The sequence below is a fragment of the Nilaparvata lugens genome, chromosome 1 (assembly GCF_014356525.2).
Source record: "Nilaparvata lugens isolate BPH chromosome 1, ASM1435652v1, whole genome shotgun sequence".
Lineage (NCBI taxonomy): Eukaryota > Metazoa > Arthropoda > Insecta > Hemiptera > Delphacidae > Nilaparvata > Nilaparvata lugens.
In genome coordinates this window covers 27,283,887-27,297,307 of record NC_052504.1, presented here as the reverse complement: position 1 = coordinate 27,297,307, position 13,421 = coordinate 27,283,887, and the positions used below count along the sequence as shown (strand labels likewise).

General features: G+C 32.7%; 1 protein-coding gene across 12 annotated transcripts in view; it reads right to left on the bottom strand.

The window, feature by feature from the left end:
- LOC111064130 (protein scribble homolog) overlaps nucleotides 1–11,114 on the bottom strand; it is a 121,538-nt gene extending 110,424 nt beyond the window's left edge. For all 12 annotated transcript variants that reach the window (XR_005570769.1, XR_005570768.1, XR_005570770.1 and 9 more), the window contains exons 1-2: nucleotides 10,790–11,114; nucleotides 1,298–1,415 (exon numbers count right to left, since the gene is read on the bottom strand). Coding sequence is in view for 7 of the 12 variants with exons in the window: in XM_039423827.1 (XP_039279761.1) it covers nucleotides 1,298–1,415; nucleotides 10,790–10,951 (280 nt within the window). In the remaining 5 variants the exon portion in view is untranslated. The remainder of the gene's footprint in view (nucleotides 1–1,297; nucleotides 1,416–10,789) is intronic.
- Nucleotides 11,115–13,421: the final 2,307 nt, after the last annotated feature.

Below are 13,421 nucleotides of genomic sequence, written 5' to 3'. Positions count from 1 at the left end.
GTTAAATCACATGAGAAACAATTCAATTTCTGATTACGAATAGTAATTATGATGAAGATCTGAATTAGTAAGGACAGTTGTCCAAAAATGATTTTACTACTAGGCCTAATGATTGATGTAATAAATCAATGACCCATATGTGCACAAATTGAATTTTGTTAAAAATGCACACAACTTTTATTAAAAGGTATTGTAGAAGTATTAAATAACTAAGTAAGACTAACCAGAAGTAAAATTCCTAATACACAGTGATTGAGACGACTTTTACTATTTTGTTTTTGATATATTGATTTAATTAGCTCAATTTTAATAATAACCTGAATTTGCGAAGAAATACTGTCTCCTTGAAAATTAGTTAGTTGAATCAGATTAAATCTTAGTTAAATCAGATGGAACTCGGTGGGTTTGCATCATTGTAGGCCACTTCGAGGTATGTTTAAAATTTCAAATAATATTCTTTTACAATATTTAAACTGAATAGAATAATTGCAGATCATTGATAAACGTGAACTTTACTTTGACAGACGAAATAGATGTAGTTCACATATATTATATCAATGAACCGATAATTATTAATTGTATTGTTTAGTTCTATTCTATAGCCAGTTTTGTTGTCAGATTTCTTGCAGATTTAGGTCATATTTTTTGCCTTTTATTTACTGAGTAAAACTAGATGAACCTGGAGTTTTACTACGTGGAAATGAAAATATAACGTGTTTTCACATAAAGATAAAATTACACTTTCTGTAGACTATATTTTTGAATCTCATCCAATCTTTGGTTATCTTGAATTTTGAGTTCTGATCCCTCACCTACACACCCAAAGAAAGTCAGTTTGAGATCCTAAACCCACTTAGGGAAATGCTCTCCAACTATATTTGGATTTTCTACTAGGAAAAAATCGAACCGTGAAACGCTGCAAGCAGTACTATTAACACTGTAAAAACTTGACTGATGAAGAAGTCTGTTTTGACGTCCTTGACAGTGAATCCAGTGCTAATTAACGCCAAACAAAAACTGAACAGCCAGTTTTCAACAACTACAGAAGCAATTCATCCATTCAGTTCCGCACGAGGAAAGTGAAGGATTAAAACAAGCCATCTTATTAATAGAACAAATAGACGCAAGTTCCCGATTACGGTCACATAACAGATGTGAAGATCTCTTAATCAATGGCAACTACTCGTATGAGAAGTGAAAGGATTACTGAACTTTCATTTTCATCGGAATTCATTTCCTAAAGAAAACTTTATTTTGTAAGGAAGCTATGAAAATGGAAATATGAAAATCTACTCACCATTTCTGGAAACGTCCAACTCAACCAAGTTTTCGAAGTTTTGAATTTCAGGTGGCAACCTGTGAATTTCATTGTCACTAAGGCCTAGCCTACGTAGTCTGTGCAACCGAAAGAAGTTCTGCAACAAAATAAACAACGATTAGTTACAGGATGAGCTCTGTGATAATAACTAATTTCAATATCTACATAATCAATTAATCATAACCGAGTTAACCATTTTTGATATCGCGATATAGCCAAACGTTGAGGCCTTGTGACATGGGTCACCAAGAAAGCAAAATATTTACGAAGAAAATACAGCGAACAGATCTGTTCGACCCAAAAAGAGGAACTGGAATAGTTGAAAGGGAGAAGGAAAAGGAATAGAAGAGGACAGTTGTAGTAAAATGGCAGTGGTGAACTGAGCGATGATTATACTGGAGCAGAGCTCTCTTCAACATTCCATAATTTGTGGTGGTGGTGGTGATGATGATGATGTCTGTCTATTCAATATCAATACCGGACGATCATTGTGACTATAAAAAATATTATTATCTCATTGACTTTTTCAACATAGACGAAGTCTATTTATATATAATATAAAATATTATATGACTAGCTCATCAAACATTATTAAAATAAAATCAAGTCGATAGGTGACTCATGTCACTGAACTATTTTCTTATCAGTTAGAGAGCATATGGCTATGAGTCATGCCAATGTATCATTTTCACCACAATATTCTTTAGTATCCAAACATAATAAAGGGCGCGACGAAAAAGTTCTATCTTGAGCTGATAAGTTGATCAAGACTACCAATCCCCACACAAATACTATCAGTGAGATATTGCACATTTAATCCCTTCCAATAGAGAGTGACAATGATTCAACACCAACATCGACGAAGAACACAACTGAATTTGGGTTACCTGATAGATTAAATAAAAATAGAACTAGATCACGATTCCAATATTTCCTAGTGAAATTCAAAGAGGGTAGCTGGAAATAATTAATGAGAGTAATATTTTAAATGTAAGTGTAAGAGTATATTCTATATTAGATCCATAGTTAAGATACATTTATTAATTTGCAGTATTGCCACCTTAGAGTGTTTGTAAGACTCTAAAAAAATATTGAATCAACAAATTGGTTTAGGATGCTCGTAATTTTCCCCTTAGCAGACCTCAGCAAAATCCACAGGTCTGAGAATAATATCTTTCCTACAGCAGAATGATGCTCAACTAACTTAGTAACTGAAGTTTCAACGGAATATACGAGAGTTTCTATATTCTCTGACTGAAACCGCCTGGAACATCATATTACGATAAACGACAATAGTTTATCAACTTTGATGGGTACTAAGCTATCAACAATAGAACATTATAATTGAAAACAACTCTTGGTACGCCATCAGATATGAGAGACAATGCAGTCCCTAAACCGATGAAAGCTATATAAACTGTTGGTGCTGGTGCTGGTGCTGCTGCTGTGAAGCCTGAGATGAGCGAAGAGATTTGAGCAAGTGTGAGAGATAATAACCTGCTTCAGTAAAGAGACGCTCGCCCGCGCTTACATCCCAAGCAGGGAATGACACAAATGTTTCACAAGAATGAGCTGAGCGTGAGCTGTGAAACGTCAATAATAGCGACAAAGGTGTGAAAAGCGTATCTCTACTCCACGTTTGAACCATTTTTCCTCTTTTTGTGCTCTGTAAATGTGAACACCTTCACCTCTGTCAACATCTCATCACAGTATTAATAATCACTCATCCAGAATTATGTTTGTGATCAAGCACAAACCCGTATGCTAATTTTCTCTGTTCATGAGCGCAGCTGATGGTGTTTTTCGAGCAATGAATGCATAATATTATCTTCTGCAATAACATTTCCTTTATATCAAACATTTTTTGAAACTTACACCTTGTGCATGTAACGATTTTTCACTTGAGCAGAATGAATGAAATTTAGACCTTCTATTTTACAGGATAGACGTACATTATTAACTATTATTCATAGTTGAGAATGATATTGTAACCTATGTTTTAATGTATTATTTATGTATTTGAATATAACCAACTTTTTGAGGTCAGCCTTCTGAGGGCATAATTAATAAATTTACTATTCATAGGATTCTGATTTCTACTTGTGAATACGAACCTTAACTGGAAATGAGTGAAGATCTACAAATTTCCTCAAATAGAAATCGCTCTAAAATCGATATCATCGCACTCTGACAACCAATATTCAATATTTTTTCATTTCGAACTCATCTTCTGGCCATCCGTTCGCCAGAGACAAAAGACGCAGATACTCGTAGAATAAGGAATTAATGCTGAATATTCAGCATAACTGAATAAATGCGTACTTCATTATTCTGAAGCTTCAATGTAAGAAAGATATTTTGAAGTACAAAGTTGCCAATTATATTTTCTGTTCATTTAGTTTTCACAGTTTAGCATAATGAAAACCACCACATCATATTTATACTGTAAGTGATTGTGAATTCTCTCTTTAATTGAATGCGCTTTTAAAAGATTATTAGGCTTCAATGCATGAATGCTAATAAAGTAAGTGTTAGATTGAAGGGCTCATCACACTGAATCTATTAATTTATAGCGTTTGAACTGTTTATTTATGAGTGGAAATGTAGGTGGGTCTGATTTGAGTACAGTATACATACAGGCACTAGGCACCACATTCACACATTGTTTGCCATACGAAATTTGTGTTGTTTCGAAACGAACGATGGCCCATATTTGAAGTACAAATAAAGACAAATGCCACATTGAAAGCAAGTCAAAACCGAATGAATGCCAGCAGCCGCTGCTCAACTGAAAATGGAACGCGATGAATATTCAACGGCATGCATTTCGCTACAAACATCACAGCTCGCTTTGCTATTCATAACGCACTAAACGCGCCGCGCCGTATCTTACAAACAACAACTCGGCATTGTTCAACATTCTACGTTGTACTATACCAAACATGCTAAATTTAAAACATATTCAATAATTGGAGATTGGAGAGGATCATTATGATGTTCACATTTGTCTTTTGTCTCATTATCAATAATTATAATCAATCAACCTAATTTCGAAATTTGTGAATAATTGTAACTTGTGAATGGTTCACTTTTTCCAGATACTACATACACTATATTTCAATTCATCTGTGATGAAGGAAACCAGTGTAATTATGTTGGTCTAGCAGCAAATACGACAGAAACTATACTAGAATTGTATTATCATCAGATGATAATACAATATATTCATAGATTCTAAGAATCATTAATGGTTTGATACTATAGTGCAGGGCTCTCCAACCTACGGCCCGCGGATGGATTTATTCCGGCCCGCCGAGAGTTATTGCAACAGATTTTTCACAACAACTGTGAGTTCAGTACTCTTCTCTTACTAGCCACTCCATTTCTTAATAAGTGTAAAATTAGCTGTAAAGAAGCAGCGATCAACCATTGTGAGATATAAGCAAATGGTCTGCACGGACTGTACATGTCCCTGTTTGAACGCTACAAAGAAGGTAACCTACTTCCATTTTAAAGTTCTCTCCAAGAAATAGACTTAAAAAATATAAAAACCATGTTCGAGCTATGTTTTCTCTTTTTGGATCTACCTACAAGCGTGAGCAGACATTTTCAAAAATGAAGTTTGTTGAATCCAAATACTTCCTTGTCAGATGAGCATTTGAAATCAATTTTAATGATCGGAACCACAAAGTTTGATCCTAAATGGGCGGACAATTCAAGTGGAAAACAAACTCACTAAAAATGAGTATTCTCTTTTAGCATGGTAACTTTTTATAAATTCATGCATTGTCAAGTTTTCTTATGAGATTTTTACACTAAATAAATTGGACTTTTTATTAAAATGAAATTAATTGGTTTGTTTCTTCCTAATTAAACATTACTTAAAACCTCTCATATTATATAATAATTGTACACCCCCCAAATCCCCGTCGTGTGTGTCCCCACAAGTCAAATTCCACGTACATCCTTGTTATTGGGCCTCTAAGCCTCCCAAGAATTAACAATGTGGCCCTTGGAAAAAAGAGGTTGGAGACCCCTGCTATAGTGAGTGAGGTTTACGATATAATGGCAGTTTAGAAAGATATGGAAGCAGCGTTGCCGAATCTCTGCCTTGCCTCTTGATTAAATTCTAAGGGGGGTTCCCAAAAAAGGTCAGCAGTGTTTTAGAATGGCTACCACTGACGTCTTTTTCTGGGTTTACAATCCTCAACTTGGGAGGGAGTAGCAGCTGAGTTTTTATAATTTCACAATTATTTTTATCACTAGCTGGTAACCCGTGTTTCGTACTGAGGAAAATTTGGTGTTGTAAAAGGTTATCTCGTTATGTCCAGGAAACATTAAAAAATAGGTTAATAATATTTATTATTTTGTTCAAAATTACAAGGTCAATTTTTATAGGTGTTAAAAATTTTCAGCATAAAAAATGAGTTTGGTAGACTGTCTTGAACCCGCAACATTTGATTCATGAACAGCGCGCGCTACTAAGCACTTAGAGTAAGGCCTTATTGGTTGGGCTTTTATAGTTACGTAAACTTTGAATCAATAATTTTTTGAATAATTATTAAATTAAAATTGATTATTAATAATAATGAAAATAAGCAATAACCATCCTCGGTAAATTCAGAATATTTATGCAAACTTTCTAGTTAAACAGTATTTCAGACGTGATGATGCATCATTCGTGTTTTTCCTTTCCCGTAGGCTACATGTGTAAGACAATTCTTTCTTTTATAATATTATAAATAATGAGTCATGGATAAAACTGTTCGCCTCTGCACAGGATGCGTTACTGTGCTGTTGCACAGGTTATACTACTACGATTACAACCATAGCGACAACAAGAATGTGATGGAATGAACGACATTATTTTCATAAGTGTCATTCTTGATTAACTGAAAAATGAATATATATAATGAATCACAGATAAAGTGCGATCAACAACTTACGAATTAATTTTCCATGTTTAATAAATTGAGCAATAGAAAATTCAAATATTATATCCTTACTTGCTAGTGCAATTGGGGGGGGGGTCAATTAATAAACATTCAATCTGTTCTGATGAATAAATAATAATTTAGAGTTAATACACCAATCTGAAGCAGTAGAGGATGGATGAAAATGGATGAATCAAATAGTTATCCTAAGCTCTAATAAAATATTAATTATTAAAAAGTGATTTGAGCGAAATACTTTTTACAGATAGTAGGCCGTAGGTCATTAGAAATACCTTCAATGGTTATCACAGAATTGATCTTTCATTAGTTTATATTTCCCCCTTTTGTTATCAAGATTTCTTACGCGATCAGGCTTTCTGTAATGGCATGTAAGAGAGAATAAATTATGAAACGTGACTATTTAGATAGAAAGTTTTCACAAACAATAACATCCAAGAATACTGATTAATTATGAACTGGAGAAGAGTAATAACAAATGCTACTAACACAATATAAAATGTCAAAAAACCAGAGATCAATTATTGTATATGAGAAAGTCATGAAAATGAAAAAGTACAATCGAGAATTGAAAAGATCAAGTAGAGAGTTGAGAGGAACCCATGAACGCATACCAGATGGGAAAAGGCTTGTGAGTTAGAATTCACAAGGAGAATAATGTTGAATATGAGGAATGCGGAATTTGCCAACAAAGTGAGTTGAGCAACTTGCAGAGAAATAGCTACCCTGCGGCTACAACTTTAGTGGTAAGCAATGCCAAGCCAACCAAATTCAGAGAGAGAGGCACATGCTTGGAGGACATTAAATAGGACAATTCACCTGAAAAACATTTGCATGAATACCATGGCAACAGCTCTTTTCAGGATTTCTGATAATATTGGATATGATAGAATAAAATCTATTGAACTGGAATATAAACAAAGAATATAGCAATAAAATTTAGTATAACAATAATAATTATTGTTATACTGAATAATTATGATGTTATAAACAATTAAATTTAATAAAACAATTATGTTATAAACTTAATAGCTGAAAATATTTTCTCATTAGTCGTTTCTCTAGATGGTGAACTGGAATTTTTGGCCAGAAATTCAGTACACGATAGCAAAACGAGTGAAAATTTTCTTCTTTCAATTTTATAAAATTTTCTATTAGACCTATATTCAATTACAGAATAAGTACGATATGGATCATAAAAAGCCTATATACAGTGCAATGCAATGATAAATAAAAGTGATTCATTCCTATCAATAGCAATGCCATGAATGCAGACAGAGATTAATGTAATAAAATAATATGAGACTTTCCAGACATTATTTGGTCTGAAATGCATATGATACGTGTAGGGACATCACAACTTGAAAAACTCAAGTGTCACTTCGGCAGGCGTGGTTTTGACACCCGATTTTCCGACTAGATTCCCTGTACCTGTATTCAGCTTATTACCAAAGCATGTCTGGAACAGGAAGTTTGGCAAGTAAACTGATCATTATAAAAGGCAATATCTGAGAAAAGCTATAAGAATAAATCTCCATGTGGTTTCCCTGAGAGATTTACAACGTACAGATACAGAAATTTGCAAATACTAAATACTAAACATGTTGGTGACACATGTCAAGAGTGAGATAGGATTGAGCAATTCAATAGAAGGAAAGGTGTTTCAAGAGGCAGAAATCATCAATTTATGCAATGGCGACAGTCGCAAAAACATGTCTGTTGACACTGAGAAAGAGAAGCAAAGGAGCTGGAACAGATGCAATATTCATTGCCTAATCCGCTATCGATAATCTAAAGCTAGATCAAAGTATTTGGTCTAGAGAGATTATAAATTAAGAATAGTTTTTCTTGGATTCAAATTCTACAATAAAACTAATAACATGAAAATAATGATATTTTTTATCAATTTAATTTTATTAAACAAGTTGAATATACGAAACTGAAAATTCAATATTGAATGTAATAACTATGATTTGATATTTGAGACATCAACATTCATTTCAATATACTGTTGTAGGTAATTTATGAAGACCTAATATAGCTCGAGGCTACAGCCACAGAAAAAGAACCCTGAATAAGATATTCTTTAATCCGTGCTACAGCACAGTCTCGCAAACATGGACGGTAGCGGTCTGTCCACATTTGAAGGGGAGAGCATAAAAAATACATAAATCGTTCGGCAGTACAGAATTTTGTACTTAATTTTGTAGATACGTCTTGAATAATTATACTTTTGATCAGATACTTCCTTGACAAACTTTAGGTGTCATCTCATTATATTTCACTAAAACCTTTTAATGAATCCATGTCATGAGAGAATTAAAAAAGAGTTTGTCGACTACCATGATAATTCTGATAAAACACTTTATTATTATTAGATCAATAATTCGAATTAAAAAAACAAATTCCAACATTCAGTAATGTGACACTTTCATATGAGTTTGGAACGAAAATATTTCTCTAGGACGGGAAAAAGACGAGGACCCTCTAATGACGTGCAGTGAAACTGACACTATAAAGACCACACAAGTTGGCTGGCACATTACTTGTAACCAAATAACTCGCACTCGAGTTTGGCTCGCTAATACCCAATTTTACTCGTTTCGTCTCCTCTTTCAGTTAACAAACGCACAGCTACTCAATATCACGCACCAATTTTTTAAAAAGACATTTTTAATTTATCCATCACCAAATATGATGTAAACTGATTATTGTAAAGTAGGCTAATTATTATTTAATAATAAAATTTATTGTGGCAGTTGTTAATAAAATAATTATCTAGACCTATCATACGGTTTAAAAAATGGAAATAAACTGTGCATTAGTCACTGTACTTAGGTTTACTTGAAAGTCAAGCACAGATTGGTTTCAAGCTCTAAAACGTTCTCTGGAAACATCGTTTTCACCAAGAATTGTTTAGGCCTAGATTAAATTTATCCAAGTGCAGAAACTTAATATTTCTATTGATAAAAAACTATCCAAGAGCCTAACAATTAATGGATGAGTTTTATAAATGAAAGTAGCTGAAAGAATTTTATACCTGGTATTCTGGTAGTTTATATCAACATTGAAGGCTTAAATAAAGCCACAGGAAATAGAATCTATATTATTTCTTATTCTCTTGGATAAAATGTTCTTCTCTTAGTTACTTACTGGCATTATAAAAAATGCAAACTCCAAAATTCCTTAGGGACAGTTCCTGAGTTGTGAATAGTTTTACCCATTTCTTATAAATTATTCAGACGTGACTCACTGTTTCAATAACTAACTAAGGATGATATTCAAATAAATAATACAATTTTACATGTATGTGAGTAATGAGATAGGTAAGCTAATCAAACACTTAAAATTAAACTTTTTCTAGCATGGAATAGTCATCCTTAGCCCATTTTAATTTTTTGAATAATTTAGACTACCGGTACAGTATCTACATATTATACCTACAATAAACATAGTATGGTGGGACCATAACGTACTGTACTCAGATCCACGCTATAGGAATACTATATTATTTAACAGTGTTTTTATAATAACAAAGAAAATCTACTTGCTTTGAAAAATATGTATAAAAGTTTTTACTTGAGTCATCAATTAAGTATAAAACTAGTATAGGCTACAGAGTGTTTACAAACTCCCTACCAATTCTATAGGTTTCTAGGGCATTGTTCCTGAGTAAAAACCATATCTAAATATCACATTTAAATTGTCCGGAAATTTCAGTTACTCACACAGCGGTCATATGTTTTTCACCCAGGAACAATGCCCTAGAGTATTGGTAGGTAGTTCGTAAACACCCTGTATACTAGGTTTAATACCGTACTTGATTGATGACTCAGGTAAAAAATTTTATACAACACATATTTTTTAAAGCAAATAGATTTTCGTTGTTATTATAAAAATACTGTTAAATTTCAAGCACCCAGCACCTACAGTAGTACTCAAAATGTACAATACTGTACCGGTATTGTAAATTTAACCTACTCTTGAAAAAGTTTTTATTACTGTACAGTATTCAAGTTACTAAAATAGGTACCGTGGTGTTTCTTGTAAGATTTACTTGGCTCTTCAAGTATAATATAATAATTTAATATCAGACTAAGAATTACACAATTCATGAGGTCTTTTCATAGTATAACTGTGGTAGCCTATGGTACAAAAAACATTACATATAACTTTAGCTATTAGCCTACGTTTGGTGTAGAATAAAATTATATATAACTTATTCTAAACAATTACGGTAACTAATTTTTTAAAACTCATGACAACATCTGACAAAATGTAGTATTGTGATTAAAAAAATCCAGAACCAATTAACTTCTAAACAGGAGAGTAAAAACAAATGAAAAAACAGTCTTTAATATGAAACGCAACATGAATAATATTATTGTTGCCAAATAGCTACTGTCTGTAAGTAAGGTTAGGCCCACCCGTTACGTGCCGTAACCACGTCAGTCTTATCCTAAAAACCATTATGTAGTAATAAAACACAATGCAGAAGATTAAAAATTTATTGACTTACCTTTGGAAGATCTTTGATATGGTTGGCATCCAACAGAAGTTCCTCAAGGCTTCTTGAATAACGCAAAATGTCTTCGGGGACAGACGGTAGTGAACAGTGACGCTTGTCAACATATTCGACTTGCCGATTACATCCCTTGAAAATAGGAATACAACGAAACATGTCTTCCTACGTAATGAGACCACAACACTTCATAATTATTTACACATTTAACTGCACTTTAACAACACATCTCGTAGAAACTCTTAGCACAAATTTCAACTAGAACAACACCCATCACTACTTGAACTACACCAACGACCAACGACACGACTGTGTGTAAACGGAATGGTATTGCTATGACGTCACCTCCAAGCAACACACCTCAAATTTATTATTTTCAAGATTATGCGCATGCGTTTGCTATCTAGCGGCAACTATTTTTACTAAACATGAAGCAAAGCGACAGCGCGGGATATCAAAGTCTGACAAACCACATTCAAATTCAAAATAAGTTAATCCCATCAGGTCTTTACTTTAAAAATTAATAAAATTATATTTGAATCTTCCTTACCTTGGGTCATTACGCCTGCTCTCTACTGCCGCTAGTGACAGTGACAAGATAAATTAATAAGAGGATACACACGCAATAACTAGGTACTTATGTCTAATCTCTATATCTGGAGGGCTATAGAAAAGCATTAAAAATATTATTCAAACATTAACTTTTTTACCTTATATAATTAAGCCTGCTCAATGTTCATATCAATATCAGTAGTACTACACAAGGAATAGTGTAGTAATAATAATTAACTTACTTTGAAATTGAAGCTAAAAGCATTTGTGTGTTTGTGAATAAATTGAATTGAGAGCTGAGACTAAAGAGAGATTGACTTTATATAATAATGCCATAACAATAATAAATTTATCAAATATAAATTTGTTAAGATCTCAGTCATAATAATACAGCACATGCCTCGCAATGCTTTTCAGAACAAAATTTATCAACTTTGTTGTGGTTCATAAACTGTACGTGTTACTATAGTACCTAATTTTTTGAAAAAAAAACACTTACTTTTCTTGGAGTACTGAGGAATGCATTTCACTCCTGAAGAGGAGCTTCATCAGGCCTGATTGCCTGAAAAGTAAGTGTTTTTGAAAAGTAAGCCTCCAAGAAAAGTAAGTGTTTTTTTTTTCAAATATTTACTAGTAACACAGTGTCTGAACCACAACAAAGTTATTATATAGTGTTTCATCATGGAAAGCAACATAACTTTTATCAACCTGAAGCTCCTTAAACTTGGCATTTTTCTTCAAAATAATACAGAATCCACCATTTTTAAAAACAGAACAACTAAAAAAGGCACCAATCATGTAATCTTCAGGAACATGTAAAACTATCTCATCTGCATGCAGCCAATGTTCACACATACACAAGAAGTCAGGTTTTTCCACATGACACACAAACTCAAGTTCTGTATTTTTATTACGTAGACTGTGCATATTCATGTGAATCAATTTGACAATGTACCTGGTGTCAAAGCTATAATTATCACCTTTCATTTGAACTCTATGTCACATTCCCCGCAGTCAGAGTAGGTCTGCTGTAAGAAATAAATACACTTATTCGCTATTATAGCCTAGAACATTTTTCATCATAAACATTACCGTACTAGTATTTTCTTTTTAACAAAAATTCCTAAGTTAAATCATAATCATAAAGAAAACTTAGTCAATATCGTCACTACCTCCGTAAACATCTTACATTAACTTACTATTTTCTCTTTTTTATAGTATTCTTTTGTTAGTTATGATTGAACTTGACACGTTCATATTTTTATTTTACTTGTTATTAAAACTAAAGATGAATGATTCATAAAAATATTTGTAAATTTAAAATGTAAAGGAACATCATGGAAATGAAAATAATTTCAATTAATCTTTTATTTGCCCGGCGTCGGGGTTGTGGATCCCATCGCACAGTCGCTTCACGGCGGCTGCAGTTATCCACTCCGGAGCCCTTCTTCCCAAATATTTTGCTGGTGATGCCAAGTTATTCTAAAAATATATAATTCTAGTATTATTTATTTCTTTATTATTTATATTTATCATTTATGTAAGGTATTTTACTTTGTTTTATTATTTGTGAAAATTGTTTTCCATTGCAAATAAATTTAAATATGCAAGCGGATTATCTTTCTTATTTTAAGCGGATTAACACTTTGCAGAGTTTTAATATTTCCTTATTCCAAGGGCATTCCAGGGTAGATATACCTGGACTAATTTAATTATACTTATATCAGAGTTCCTGGAACTACATAGCAGGGCATCTGCTATGTCCTCTATTTGTAAATAAAGTAGTTTCTTAATTGTATTATCAACCAAATTTGCCACAGAGAATAAAATTTTATACTTTATTATGCTGTAGGATATACTCTTCATTATCTGACACATGTATCTGGCAGTTATCAATCATATTTTTTCAAAAGAAATTTGTATTGTCTTATATATTATATTCTTCTATAAGACAATACACATTTTGATAGTCATTGTGATAATAATATGATCTTGGTCATGTAAATTATTGTAATGAGTTACAAATAGTATTAACAAAGGATTGTATCATGATTTTGACAATCAATTTATATCATAC